This window comes from Papaver somniferum, chromosome 7 (assembly GCF_003573695.1).
Source record: "Papaver somniferum cultivar HN1 chromosome 7, ASM357369v1, whole genome shotgun sequence".
In the NCBI taxonomy this organism is placed as follows: domain Eukaryota; kingdom Viridiplantae; phylum Streptophyta; class Magnoliopsida; order Ranunculales; family Papaveraceae; genus Papaver; species Papaver somniferum.
The window spans coordinates 237,039,543-237,055,209 of NC_039364.1; the positions used below are offsets into that span (position 1 = coordinate 237,039,543).

Sequence of the window (15,667 nt, forward strand, 5' to 3'; positions counted from 1 at the left end):
TTGTAAAGTCCCGAATGTACGATGGCCCAAAAATCAGAATTTGGGAAAAACTGATACTTTTCAAATTTTGAACTTGAAATAATCGGAAGTCAACTCAGTTACCAAAACTTCCGAATATGGGCTATCTAACCTTCTATATTGGCCCTTGGAACCACCTAGAATCATGGCGTGGTTTGTTTTGAACTTGTAATATTCGGAGGATAAGTTTTTTTGTAAAGTCCCGAATGTGCGATGGCCCAAAAATCAGAATTTGGGAAAAACTGATACTTTTCAAATTTTGAACTTGAAATAATTGGAAGTTAACTTAGTTACCAAAACTTCGGAATATGGGTTGTCTAACCTTCTATATTGTCCCTTGGAACCACCTAGAGCCATGGCATGGTTGGTTTTGAACTTGTAATATTCGGAGGATAATTTTTTTTGTAAAGTCCTGAATGTACGATGGCCCAAAAATCAGAATTTGGGAAAAACTGATACTTTTCATATTTTGAACTTGAAATAATCGGAAGTTAACTTAGTTACCAAAACTTCCAAATATGGGTTGTCTAACCTTCTATATTGGCCCTTGGAACCACCTAGAGCCATGGCATGGTTTGTTTTGAACTTGTAATATTCTGAGGATAATTTTTTTGTAAAGTCCCGAATGTACGATGGCCCAAAAATCAGAATTTGGGAAAAACTGATACTTTTCAAATTTTGAACTTGAAATAATCGGAAGTTAACTTAGCTACCAAAACTTCCGAATATGGGCTGTCTAACCTTCTATATTGGCCCTTGGAACCACCTAGAGTCATGGCATGGTTTGTTTTGAACTTGTAATATTCGGAGGATAATTTTTTTTGTAAAGTCCCGAATGTACGATGGCCCAAAAATCAGAATTTGGGAAAAACTGATACTTTTCAAATTTTGAACTTGAAATAATCGGAAGTTAACTTAGTTACCAAAATTTTCGAATGTACCACACAAATAATTGTCATTTGAACTTGTCTAACTTAGTTACCCAAACTTCTGAATGTACAACACAAATCATTGTTATTTATCTGCTCTTCTTTACTTTACGACCGTGACTACCTCCCAGTCCTGCACGACCACGGGTTTGAGCAGCTTCAGCGCTCGATGAAGCTCGAGTACTTTTACCCGTCTTTGATACTGCCACCTTGGGCTGATGCCTCTTCGTGACTTTCTCCCCAAACTGGGCAGCATAATCTTCGTTATCCATATTATCAACTAGATCTCTAGCCTCTTTGATCTTCTCAGATGGAATGGGATCTCCGCTCTTCAGGCATGCAGTTAACATTTTGGAAACACGCTTGAACCTATTCACCTGTTTTTTATACGTAATGACATAACATCAAACGGTAATTACCTAAGATTTATAGGAATAATATAAAATGAACAAAAATATAAGAACACGCACCAGTCTATCATAACCAGCTGGTTTGTCTTTGATGATACAATTATAACTTGAACCCGCCGCAGTAGTGTTGGATTTGATTTCACGGATAACCAAAGGATGTGATACCTTGTTATACCAACTCATATAGTCTGGATAATTTTCATCACCTCGGGTGGTTCGTCTACCAGTGTCGATAATGAATTCATTCCTCTTATCCCAGTTATCAAGAACAGTAGGTGGGCCTGTGTTAACAATCGTGAGATTATCACCACTAGAAGAGCACAACTCCAACTCCAATTTGTAGTTATCCCCCATTTTCTCCACAGGTTGATGTTGTATATACCCGTGTTGTCGCATCACCCTAGAGGGGTTATACATCACATATCCTGTGGGGTGCCACAATGGTCCAAAATAAAGGGACAAGTCCGACCGACCATTTATATACCCAATGGCTCGATCTTCCTTGTATGGACCAAAGCATACGTCCGAGGCCTTCAATTGGTCCAAAATCTCTCTCATGCGAATCAACTGCTGCTCTTTTGTCCTAGAACGGTTGTCTTCAAATGTATACTTTGTTCCTCTAGGAGTACCTTTGCACCACCCCGGGTTCTCTCCGGCCAACTTCAGGATAGGGAAGTGGTCATAGATCCATGCCTATATACATAAGAAACCAAGTTTTAGTAAATAGATTGTGTATATTCGGTAGTAATTTTCAAACATTAGTTCCGATTATATATAATCGGAAATAAAACTGAGTACATATCCACCGAATAACCAACATTCGAAAAAAGAGATGGATCATTTCCTACCGAATATGCGTCATTTGGAGTTCAGTAACCTATAGTTTTTCTGGCCTGTATATTCGGTTCTAATATCAAATGCATATTTCCGATTATATATAGTCGGAAACAAAAATAAGTACCTAGCCACCGAATAACCAACATTCGGAAAAAGAGATGGATCATTTCCTACCGAATATGCGTCATTTGGAGTTCAGTCACCTATAGTTTTTCTAGCCTGTATATTCGGTTCTAATATCAAATGAATATTTTCGATTATATATAATCGGAAATAAAACTGAGTACTATCCACCGAATAACCAACATTCGAAAAAAGAGATGGATCATTTCCTACCGAATATGCGTCATTTGGAGTTCAGTAACCTATAGTTTTTCTGGCCTGTTTATTCGGTGCTAATATCAAAAGAATATTTCCGAATATATATAATCGGAAACAAAAATAAGTACCTAGCCACCGAATAACCAACATTCGAAAAAAGAGATGGATCATTTCCTACCGAATATGCGTCATTTGGAGTTACGAATATGCATCATATGTATTGTCTACCGAATAACTATAGAGTGAGTTATAGAGTTAAAGAAAAAACCTGCAATAGAGCCACATTCCCGGCCACTTGGAAGGTTCCTAGCCTCGAAGCCTTTCTCAACTCTTCCATCAAGAATGCTAGGCATGCCGTTCCCCAAGAATAGTCGCCGACTTCATGGAGAGGATCCAAAAGTTGTATAAGGTTGGCGTCGATCCGGTTGCCAGAAGTATTGGGGAATATGACACATCCCAATACACAAAGGAGATATGCGGTGTCAGCGTGGTTCACTTGCTCATCAGTTAACGTTCCATTCTTTTCCTTCTCCAAGGTGCCTCGGAACATATTCATCAAAGCTGTAATGTTGATTTGTCTTGTTCTGTAACTTGCATGCCTCCTAAACTCTGTTGTTGTTGTCTCTTCATCCCAACCTAAGCAATTTTTAGTTAGAGCATAAAGTTGTGCCCAACTTAACTGCTTTGTGTAGTTAAACTTCACAGTTGTTCCTTGGTCGGGAAGGTTAAGAATCTGCACAACATCATCCGGGGTAATCGTCATCTCCCCAAACGGCATATGGAAAGTATCGGTCTCAGGATACATTCTCTCCACGAACGCCGATATGGCCACACGATCATGTTCCAACAATGAATTCTCGGCGGCATTAGCTAACCTCGAGTTGGCAACAATTGACTTGAACCTTTCACATTCACCGGATAAAGGCCACGCAAGCATTTTTGTTGGTGCGGCGGTATCCAAATAAAAATTTTCCTCCATCCGCTGGTAGCCCAAGGATTGTGCCTGCTGGAATACCCTTCTTCTTCAAGTGCTGAGGGACAAGATGTGATGCTTTCTTAGCAATATCCTTCTTCACACCATCTTTTCCTTTTTTGGCTTTTTGGGTACCACTTGGTTGTCCTTCTTCTTCTACTCTTGGCACTGGATCAACTGGTTCAATTTCATGGTGGGGTGTAACTTGTGGAGCAGTTGGTTCTGCACTTTGTTGAGCGGCTTGTTCAACACTTGGTTGCACCCCTTGTTCACTGCCTTGTTGTTCTACACTGTGTTCAGAACTTGGTTGCACTCCTTGTTGACTGCTTTGTTCTTCTAAGCTTTGTTGAGCACTTGAATTATCTTTAGCACTCCTTTCCCTCCTAGCACTAGCTTTCACTTTCTTCCTCCTTTCTCGACTTTGTCTAAACAACAAAGAAAGGAACAATATTTACAAACTATACAATCGGAAGACAAAGTATGGAAATATAACCCGAATATACACATTCGGAAGTAAGAAGACACATACTGTTCCCGAATACAAAACAATTGAAAGCTAACTAAACATATTTACAACCGAATATGCATCAATTGGAGTTCAGAAGCTCTAAATTTTTCATCCTACACAATCGGAAGACAAAGTACACAACTATAACCCGAATAAACAAATTCGGAAGTAAGAAGACACATATTTTTCCCGAATGAAAAACAATCGGAATATAACTAAACATGTTTACAACCGAATATTCATCAACTGGAGTTCAGAAACTCTAAAATTTTATCATACACAATCGGAGGTATAAAACATTATATTGTCTTCCGAATAAATACTGGCCCCAAAATGGGATTTTTCCTATATCAGAAATTTTGAGATTTTTTCAATATATATATTCGGTAGTGAGTGTACTTCTGAATACTGTGTGTCTACTTAAATATATTCGGGAGCAAAAAAATTCATTAAACTACCGATTATTACCAGTTTGTATCCAGGAAGATATGGCCAACAATATTCGGCAGATAACCAACAAATATTTCTCCCGAATACTGTCGATGTTCTTGAGAAATGAAGAACACGACTACATTCGGAAGTAAATAAGCATGAATATCGCCCGAATCTGGATAAATAACCGAAAACCCTAGAAATGTTTTTTCTCGATTCGTCGAATTAAAGCGAAATAAACCCCAAAAATGATAGATTCTTACCTAATTGGGGCCATTTGAAGTTGACGAAGTGTTTGACTATCGGAATCGCCACCACCGACTACATTGTCGGGTACTTCTTCTTCGCGTTCTTCGCGTTCTTCTTCATTTGCAGCAAGAATTTTTTTATTTCTTGCTAAAATCCCAATCTTTGGATCGATACCCCGAGCAACATTTTTGGTTCTAGGTCTGTGGGTTTCATTTCCCTTATCCATTGTTTTATAAACGAATCGACGATGTTTTGATTTTACGATTCGCGGCGATGTTTCGGTTGAACGAGGGAAAGTTTTTTTTCTTCCACAATCGGAAGATAATATGAAACTGGAAGAAGAAGAGTTGAAATGAGTAGAATTTTTTTGGATTTGGTTTTTATACAGTTTTACCAGAAGGGCATTTATGTAACTTCAATATCATATAGGGTACCCCTTAACTAGAGTCTTTGGCTGGGTATAAATTGATGGCCCCTAAATTCTTTTGAGTGGCCCCTAAAAACGCGAGGCAAAAAAACCATGGTCCCAAAAAAAAAAATCGTTCTTTCGGTAGGACTCCTTGCAACATGCTAGATGACTGCAAAATATTTGCAATTCACTGTTAAATTAAAAATTAAAAAGGATAATAGAAGTATTAGCTTCCAACTTTTATCTGGTACGATGACAATTCTACAGATTCCCATTAATAAGATTATAATCAAGATCCAAAATTATGAAAAACTATAACACATGCTTTAGCAACAAAGAAGTGATTGATCCATTGCTCCATCGTTGCAGCTGTCCGATGAACCCACACAAACGATGCAATAAGGTGGTGGATTAATTGCTCGTGACAATCAGCTTTTGCCTAATTCTCAGTTTCACCTCTGACAGTCTGAGCTCAAATCTGCTCTGGCATCACTGTCAGCATGCCTGTTAGTCTGTATTCCATGGGAAAATCTGATCTAATAGACATACTTCATATGCTTCAATTTCAAGGGCGGCCAACTTTATGCTTTACGTTCCCCAAGACACATTCCTGTTGCAAACATAAGAGGCAAGTTCATATTTAGAAAACCAAATGTCTTACATCTCTTAAAAGGTTTCAGTAGTCAAATTACTTGCATCCACCAGGGCACAAAGAAGCTGAGAATACATGCCAAATCTAAGATAAGAAATAATTGTAGGTGCAACTAATTGAAAAAACAGCTTAAAACTTATACTGTTAAATTTTTCGTGACAGTCCAACAATGTGATACAAAAATGCAAATATATGCAATACATTTAATGGATGCTACTAAGATAATTAAAAGAACAGGTGAAGTACAATATGCATGTAGGTCTCTTGTACCTTTAGACGATCACATGTCACCATATGATACATAAAGATTAATCCCTTTAAGTATGAAACTGATTCTTTTATCTCAGTTTTATTGTTCTCATTATTTCTTCTAGGGTTCGAAAAACATACCTCTTAACAAAATGAGATACAGAAATCAGTAAGCTATGAAATAGTGTTACATTTTTGCTGTATTTCCTGACGTACCAAAAGATGGTAAAGCCATTAAGACACTGGCATAACAAAACCTAATTTGGAAAACTACATTAACAGCATAGACTATCCAAGTGTAGAATGAACGATACAGTCAGCCCAACCAACAATTCGTGCACCCAATCAAAATGAAATCCCTAAATTTTTTAATTCTCTGCAGTCTATCTTTTCTCAGCATCAATATTTTAATTACCATTAAGCCCCTGAAGTATGAATTTCTAATAACTGATTCATGGACTCAAGCTCACCTGGTCCTTTATAACCATACAAACATTCTCACTTCACAATGGGATCGTTCTAACTTGTTCAGCATATGGTTCAATTGTTTATTTCCATCAACATGAACGAAACTAACAACCTTGACACCCTATCCATTAGTTACTTCTCCTTAATCATGAAATGAGCTAATTCCACAGCATATGGTACAATTGTAATTGGTACTTAATCACAAAAAAAAAGGGGGGGATAAGATGTCCCAAATGCAAGGCTTCAGATGAAAGCCCTCTTCCTGTTTAGAGACAAAACTTGTCCCCTTTCTCATATGCATCAAGAATCACATCAAGATCCCTACAAATAAGAAGAAAAAAAAGAAAAGAAAAAATCAATGCTCAGAAATAAGAAAACTTTGAAACCTTAAATTAAATTATATAAATGCGGAACTGGGATCAAGTATCTATGAGCAATGAAGAAGACCCGGGGTAGAAATATAATAATAGTATGAGAGAAAACCAAGTTATTTCTGTAATTGTTTTCGGTCCATTATTGAATCAAATGAATGAATGATCCAAATCAATATGCAGACAAATAAACTTTTATATGACAACCATACTAGGACATAATCCAACAAGAAGCAAAGAACGTGTGATTCTGTGATTCAACAACCTAAAACTAAGAAACCCCTGTTCAAAACCAAACCAACAACCCAAATAGTTACATGTAAAGAACCAATTTACAAATAAAGCAGAAAAACACCACTGACGGAATCACCTCCGAAATACTGAGACAACCTTCATAACTAATCAGATCCAAAATTGCAAGACAGAAAAACCCACCTGTAATGATGGAAGATTACGTTTCAGACTTCAAAACAAGAAGAACTGATGTTATATTGGTCATCATTTTTTATGTCAGAAGAAGACACCATCTTACTCCAAGGAGGAGTTTCTACAGAAGCATTATCGAGTTGAGATGCAATGAGAGAAATGAGGAGAGAGTGGTTTTGGTATCGTGCATGCATAACCAACACCTGAAACACACCAAACAACCAAATAAATTAGGATACAATACAATGTGAATCATATGTAGGAAAGGCAATAAGCATAATAACATGGAGGATGGACAAACCAATTTGGATGTTGACGAAAGGTTGTGCCTTTCCACGCAACACCGTTGATGCCTCACATCCTTTATGTAACCCAAGAGTACGAAAATCAGTCCAGAATGAAAAGAAAAGGGAGTAATGAAAGGAAGAAAAAGGTTTAACTGATACCTTACATCCGCTCACCTGTTAATGTGAGAATGTCTTATAAAGCGCACATTAGGCCTTGAGTATCACATTCCCTTTTCCCTAAGGTAAGAAGTGCTCCTGAGATTGCAGCTACTCTGAAACGGACATTGCCCACCATTGGCTATCTAAGAATGTCAATGATGGAAGATTAGCATGACTATACGGTAATAGGAGACAATCAAAGGAAAAGTAGAAAAGTGTGTGCTTTTTGTGTGAGAAGTGTGACAGTCAAGAACTGAGGCGTAACCACTACCAACCTGATCGAGGTGGTTCATGATGATGACCTGGGAGGTGAAGTTGGCTGCTTCCCTGGCAGGGTCATCCTTGGAGTTGGAAGCGACGAAACCATGCTTGAGATCCTTCACAGCAACATTCTTAACGATGAACCACCTGGAAGAGCTTCTTGGAGAGCCTCGTGGTGCATCTCCACAGACTTAACTTCAGTAGTCAACCCAGTGGGTCCAAAAGTGACAACCATACCAGGCTTGATGAAACCAGTTTTCAACACGTCCCACTGGCAGTCTGGCACAGTTCCAATACCTCCAATCTTGTAAACATTAAGTGGGAGACGGAGGGGCTTGTTGAGGGCCTCTTTGGCTAAGAGATATTGTCAAGTCCCTTGTACCAGTTGAGGTTGGTGGACCTCTCAATCATGTTGTCTCCCTCAAATCCAGAGATGAGAACTAACGCAATTTTGTCTGGGTAGTACCGAACCTTCTTCAAGTAAGATGAGACCTCCTTCACAGTATCTAGCCTTCGAGTACTTGGGGGGGGGGGGGGGGGGGGGGGGGGGGTATCTATCTAAAGTTATTAAAAAAATGAAAATACTATTAGTTGGTATTATACACAGATAAAGATATTTGAAACTAGATTATATGAACAACATAGCATTTGAAACTAGTTATACCATGTTACAGCAGCAGATCATCTGGTTGACACCAAGTGTCAAAGCAAGAAGCGCGCGCACATGAGTCTGGCCATCCTTGGAGATACTAGCCTCAAAACCTCCAAGGGTGGGTTCAATAATAAGGACGGCATAATCGGCCTGAGAGGTACCAGTAATCATGTTCTTAACAAAGTCACGATGTCCAGGAGCATCAAAAACTGTGCAGCAATACTTGGTGGTCTCAAACTTCCACAAGGCAGTATAAAAGGTAATACCATGCTCCTGTTCAGCCTTAAGTTTGTCAAGAACCCATGCGTACTTGAATGACCTATCTCAGCAGCCTCTTTCTCGGACCTCTGGATCACACGCTTGTCAATACCTCCAAGCTGTGACCAGCGGTGGTCGAATTCCCAGAGTCAACATGTCCAATGACAACGATGTTGATGTGAACCTTCAATTTACCCATGTTGAGTCATTAGCAAGACACTGCAAGTATGCCATCAAAAGAACCATATAATAAGTAACCTCTCTTAGAATCAAAAGAGACACAGAATTTCTAAGAAAGAAAAACTGAAACAACAAGAACTCTGCTCAACTATAACTGAAAAGGTACATAACAGACATGTCAGTGATTTACATTGGTAAATGGTTGCACATAACATCACAGGTTTGGCATATCTAACTAAATATCATGGTAAAGTTCTAATGTGTGAAAATCTAATAAAAACCTCATGAACTTGATGTAGAAATCAAGTTAATATATACAAACTCAGCATGATGAAGAATTTCAGTAAGTCTGATTGCTATCCACACAGAACCGGCTGAATGAAGCACGAACTAATAATATAACGAAGCATCAACTCTTGAAATTGAGAGCCTACAATAATTAGCCATCTAATTTAACTATTCAATCCAGTACATATTAACAATCCAATCAAAGCTACTGATTGAACTGCAACCATCTACCTTCCAGAATTTAACAATCAAATTTACCCCACAATTACTGATCAATCAATTTAGACAAAAGGGAAAAAAAAAATAAAAAAAAATAAAAAGAATTCAATGAATACTCAAGGTTAATTATTTAATGTTCCACCATAAGCTCTGAATGAGAAGACACCGCATATCCTATAGATGATTTGATGTTGTGCATTGTGAAACAGTTAAGATCAAGAAGAATAAGATGATAGAAACATTCCTATGGCACTTAGCAGGGAGCCCGCATAAACATCAGAGAGCAGAAGTTTATCAAGTGCACTTCGACCCACGCCCGTAATAAAAACCTATCCTGACTTTAAGCCTCACATTTGATAACGAATCTGGCCAATAATAATTTTACACTACCAAAAAGTCTCAAGAGAAAGCACACTCTAGAAATTAAAGCTCGTATCAGTGTTATGACACAAACCGAGGTAACAAATCAAGAAAGTGATGTTGCTTCCAACTTCATTCGGTAAATAGGATTATCACCAAGTAAAAACCTTTGAAAAATGATCCAATGTAGTAATTTAGAAAAATATGAGAAGGAGAACACTTACATACTCGAGGAAGTATTCAGATATGGTTCTGAAACAAATACGGCCAAAGAAGCTGAATATACTTGTCAAGGAAACAAAAACGGATCCATCCACTTACCGAGCTCTAAATCCATCTGAATAAGTCGTAATAGAGGTGTCTATTGCCTGTTGCATGTTCTGCTTCATACAGAAGGCACTACAATGTACACATCAAAACAAATCAAAACAATGGTCTGAATTTCTGATTGAATAAAATATGAAAAACCCTTGAGGATGAAGGTTACCCTGAGTTAAGCCGCACTGCATGCAATTCAAGAACCCTTTTTTTTCTTTTCTTTTCAGCAGCTGATTTTTACTGGACAACCAAACTATTCAAATACATAAAAGTTTCTACATAATTTGACATAAAAAATTATCTTATAAGCCATTGGGGCATCAATATGGTCTTCAAATGCCATTCAAATAAATAGAAATTAAATCTAGCTTTCAGCAGAATCTATACTAGTTTTCTGTGAGAGCTCTAGGGTAACAGGGCAATGATCACTTCCAAAGAATCCTTCTAATTCAATCCCGTGGACCTGCATCTCACATGATACGATCCTATCCTTGAGTGTCTCGGAAACTAGAAAATAATCTATCCTCATTCTCTTACCCCGGTACCTCCCAATGGGATTTCCTGACCAGGAGAAGCCACTGTGCATATCTTTTTCCTCATGTAGGGATCTGTACGCATCTACCAGCTTTCCTTCGGATAAAATGGTACTGAAGCGCTTCCTTTCATTCAAAGTAAACCCAGGCTGTCCACAATCATCTTTGTTAGGAGGAACATAACCGTTGAGCTTTGCACTACTAAAAAAATCTGGATGACTCACATCGAACTCTGTATGGCTAACATTCAGGTCGCCACACCAAATCAAAGGCTTATCCGAACTCCGTAAAACAAATTCAAGCACTCTTTTATCCCATTTTCTTCTCCTCTGAAAAGAATTTTCCTCATCCTTCCACCCATTGTTTGGGACATATGTATTCAGCACTCGGAAAGACTCAAACTCAGCCAAAATTACCCGGCCATCTGGTTCATGCTTTTTGGATGCTGTTTGGTCAAGCGAGAAGGTGACCTTTTTCGGTTGGCAACACTTCTTCACAAATAAAGCAGTCCCAGCATACTTTGAGTCTGCTAGCGACCACCAAACTTGGTAATTTCGAAATGGTGGACTTGAAAGCGCACGCATCAATGTTTGTTTTTCCTCTCGAGAAGAGTTTGTATCATCTTTCACTTCTCCTTGAATTTTATGTCCACCTTTAGAGCCAGCTGCAGGCATTCTCACTTCCTGTATAGCAATGACATCAGGATCAAAGGTTGCAATAAACTTAGTAAACTCTGGCCAGTTATTTTTAACACGAAGCAAGAAACTATTTGCATTCCATGATATGAACTTCAAAGGGTCTCTTTTTTCTTCTGTTACTACTACACTTTCCCCATTTTGTTCTTCTTTTTCTTCTGGTTTTGATGGTGAGGAAGAAGTAGTGAGAGCGGGTTTCTTCTTAAGAGATCCATCCTTTTCAACTGGTTGGAAGAATCGTTTCATCCTCTGTTTAATAAGCAATTCAAGAACCCAAAACAGTTAGCAGGGAAGAGATAAAAACCTTGTCATCTAATCTAACATTGAAGTAATTTTTTGTTCAAGGTTTGCAGCAAAAATGATACAAAAATTATAATAATTAGCTTTGGTAACAACTGCAATACAAAAACCATCCAAATTAATCAATTAAAACCATATTTAATCACCAAATCAAGACGATTAGTAATTTCTAGGTCACCCCTATTTGAACCTAATTATTTATTTCAAGCTTCTATAACACTCATTGTCGGGAATTTGTAAAAACAAAAGATTGACCTAGATAGAGGAAATTCAAATCAAATTAGAGATGTATCACCACCTGTCGATTAAGCAGTATGAAAGCTCAAGCCAGATGGTGTAGACTTCACAAGACTTCTGAAAATGCATTCAAGTTCTAGTCGCAAAGGTGCAAAGATGAAGATTATTTTGTTTCCGGGGTGCAAATTATTTTGATAAAAAGATAAGAGAGTTGATAAGCGCATTAAAATTAGAAGATTATTATTGGGGCGTCACATTCCATTATAAGGGAGTCACCTAATAGGATAAAAACGGGTCATCCATAAATAATATCAAAAACTCCTTATCTCAACTAATTTTTGTAATGACTAAATAACCCTTATTTAATTAATTTTAATCTAATTTAATTAGATAAAAATTAAATTAACGAATTTTGTTGTATACTTGGTGAATTCTAGGACAAAGTTTTTGTGTGAAGAAAAACTGACCGTAAAATAAACTTCTACGGTTGGAAATAATCCAAACCTGGACGTCAAATCACTTTTACGGTTGGAAATAATCCAAATCTAGACGTAAAATCAGATTCTACGGTTGGAATTAAAAGGAACCTGGACGTAAAATGAGCTTCTACGGTTGGAACTAATTCAAACCTGGACTACATGCAAATAAAATTCTACAGTTGGAATTAATCCAAACCTGGACGTAAAATCTCCAAACCTGGACGTAAAATCACTTCTATCGTTGGAACTTAAAGAAAACTGGACGTAAAATCGGATTCTACGGTTGGAATTAAAAGAAACCTGGACGCATAATGAGCTTCTACGGTTGGAACTAATCCAAACCTGGACGTAAAATTACATGCAAATAAAATTAAACGGTTAGAATTAAAAGAAACCTGGACGTAAAATCACTTCTAGTTAAAGGGTAATCTAGACATTTTGTATATGTGTTAGGATATCCCATAACCATTTTTTTGGACATTAAGCATCCAAATGAAGCCTCTCTATTGGAGGGTGACGCCCCAATAATAGCCTTCTAAAATTACTTAGTTCCCCTTTGTATTTTCTAAAATTATTCTTCCACTCCACAAAACCTAAGCACGATTGCTAACGCGGGTACGCTGGTCGGTACCAATCCACATAAAACAATGTAATCTTGACTACTCCCGAATCGGTACCTTCCTTTAGCATCCGTAATCTAAGTTACTTCAGACCAATTTACAACTTATTTTATTTCCGGAAACACATATATTATGTTTAGATGTCATTTTAGAAATTGTTTTTTAACTTTTAAAAATAGAAAAGTCGGAAGCTAATTTGGGTACACAATTTTAGAATGATTTCTAGAGACAAAAAATTAATTTTTTGTGAAGCAAAAACATTTTACGTGTGACTTATGTTTTCGGTACCCAAACAAGCTACTGCCTGATGTATCTTTCGTTCGTAAAGAAACTCGTATATTATACTTAAACTTAAAATTTTCTTTGCATAATGATCCATGATTTGCATGAAAAACACTTTCGTTCAAAATATATTGGCATCACCTAGTATACGTCCTCTAACCAAGGTGAAAAGTAGAGATCGATTAGAAAAATAGCTATGCATGAATTAAGTAAAAAGAAGTAGCAGAGGGTGGATAAAATACCACTAACTTGGGTCAATAACCCTTAACAAAAAAATCTAGATGTAAAAGACAAATGACAGTTGAGACTGTTTAAAATACCCACAAATTAAAAAGATACTTTTCAAATATCCTATTTGGATATTCTACCCAAAATTTATGTACTAGTATAATTACAATGGATCAACATGCCCCTGTCTTGTTTAATTATAGTTTTATTAAAATCTGAAATAATTTTAAGCTTATTCCCTACTGTCAAGCAATTCACCCGGGTGCTGCTGATATAATGTCAAGCGATTGACCACTGGGGTTGCTGTTAATTCAATTTTAAGTTTGTTCCTTTAACTCGTATGCCTACTCTCCAGTCATCTTATAACCTTCGCATTAGTTGTCTGATCTGACCATTGAGACATCCTCAGCATCAGTACTCCTGAGGATAACGCCTCCAACATAGACTTTCATCCACAATTTATCACAAAACATCTAATTGCTACATGTGAGAGTACTTCCATTTGAAGACTTCATTTCACAACCAAATCTTTGTTTCCAGTTTCGATTTCTGTCAAAAAATTTCTTGATTGTTTGTGTTCTTCTGACCCCCTATGTAACACCAGTATTTCTAGCATGGCGCATGCTCAAATATGCGCCGAGGTCTAGGATGAAGCTTCATCCAAAGCTTCCGTTGTGTAGTAAAGGGATCCTTGACTTAGGTTAATGCGGTGGCGAAAATGGCATGAATGGGTATATTGGTCAAAGGCCAATCTCGCATTAAATGGTGCATAATTCTAGTTGGGTAGATGACCTTGAGAAAACCTAGTGCTAACATAGCACATTATTACCATGTCATTGGCCTAGAGATAATATCACATCACTGTGTTGCAACATGATAGAACAGGATGGCCTTGGCAATGTACAACCATCATAGCTGGACGCTGGAGTGGCCTATGGGCAATGACGGAAGTACAACCATCATGGCCCTTCACTAGACCTTGCTTGGGAAATGTTCACCCATCATGGTCGGACATTGGAATTGACATGTGGACCAGAACTGAATGCACATCCAGCATAGCCGGTTATTCAGAGAAACATGGTAAAGGCCATGAATAGTGAAGCAAGCACCTCAAAAATGGCAATTGGTGAATGTCTTTTTCCTCCCCTAATCTAATTTGTAAAAATGTATCTTAAACATATATAGGAAGGGGTAGTTGGTCGAAGGTGCATATGCGTACCATGCACCAAGTAAGCTTCATAGCTTAGCCAAAAGAGTATAAATGATGTTTATCCTCATTTATAGCTGCATAGCCTTTCCAATGGAGCATATTAAGTATGGGCTTCATTATGCCCTGTTGCGGACCAAATATGCATCACTTGACGAAACGACCTACACGGACTAAGCCATTACCATTTTTGCTTGGCAACGACCTTGTAAACAAATTGGCTTAAGTTGTTGTCCTTTCGGGGATAATCTACGGTCAATGCTTGATCCCTTTAGAGTATGGAAGGGTATGTAGGTGAAAAGACGAGGGTATACATAAATACACCATAATATTTTATTTATTAACCTATAAGTCCTCTACCGAATCTGATCGTCTGTAGACCGAGTCGAGACAATACAACAAATTCGGTTCACACTTCGTGTGATCGTCTATGGATACGAGATAGAGACAATACAACAACAAGGTTACTTGTGTGATGGACTATGGATAAGATCGAGGCGATACGACAACAAAGTGTGCACTTGATAATAGGTTCGGTAATAACTGAAACTCTATAGGATCAATTTCAAGTGTTACGGAATTAACGTACAAGTGCAATTTACTTTAATTATAATAAAACAATTATAATGCTGAAAAGTAAAGTAAATGGTACAATAAGATTTTGTTAACGAGGAAACAACAAATGCAGAAAAACCTTGGGACCTAGTCTAGTTTTGAATACTCTCAGAATTAAGACGCCAGTGTACAAAATCAAATACCAACTGTGTATAGTTGAGATCAAGCAGACTATCCCTAGCTACTTAGTTCCCTCAGTATCACTGGGTGCAATCAAAGTTACAACAACCGTTAGTC

At 37.6% G+C, this 15,667-nt stretch overlaps 1 protein-coding gene and 1 long non-coding RNA gene across 8 annotated transcripts; both read right to left on the reverse strand.

Annotated features, from left to right (window-relative positions):
* Positions 1-5,245: 5,245 nt before the first annotated feature.
* LOC113299922 lies at positions 5,246-8,497 on the reverse strand. Of its 3 annotated transcripts, XR_003335254.1 has the most exons (6): positions 7,974-8,497; positions 7,699-7,841; positions 7,554-7,613; positions 7,262-7,455; positions 6,458-6,776; positions 5,246-5,696 (listed from the first exon to the last, which is right to left on the reverse strand). It is a non-coding gene; the product is annotated as an uncharacterized LOC113299922 (long non-coding RNA). The 3 variants fall into 3 exon arrangements; XR_003335255.1 differs by having other exon boundaries at positions 5,246-6,776; positions 7,714-7,841; XR_003335253.1 differs by having other exon boundaries at positions 5,246-6,776.
* On the reverse strand, positions 8,496-12,200 carry LOC113299920 (DNA-(apurinic or apyrimidinic site) lyase-like). 5 transcript variants are annotated; one of them, XM_026549042.1, is made up of 6 exons: positions 12,061-12,200; positions 10,992-11,711; positions 10,404-10,916; positions 10,238-10,315; positions 8,624-9,088; positions 8,496-8,517 (listed from the first exon to the last, which is right to left on the reverse strand). In XM_026549042.1, exons 2-3 carry the CDS (start codon positions 11,706-11,708, stop codon positions 10,599-10,601), a joined length of 1,035 nt encoding a protein of 344 aa, XP_026404827.1. In that variant the 5' UTR covers positions 11,709-11,711; positions 12,061-12,200; the 3' UTR covers positions 8,496-8,517; positions 8,624-9,088; positions 10,238-10,315; positions 10,404-10,598. The 5 variants fall into 5 exon arrangements, with proteins under 5 accessions (XP_026404827.1, XP_026404828.1, XP_026404826.1 ...); XM_026549043.1 differs by having other exon boundaries at positions 10,404-10,474; positions 10,772-11,711; XM_026549041.1 differs by having other exon boundaries at positions 8,624-9,053; positions 10,404-11,711.
* Between the last annotated feature and the right edge of the window lie 3,467 nt (positions 12,201-15,667).

Excerpts from the sequence above, each read along its gene's own strand:
- LOC113299920 (XM_026549041.1), bottom strand. The coding sequence starts at position 11,708 with ATGAAACGATTCTTCCAACCAGTTGAAAAGGATGGATCTCTTAAGAAG.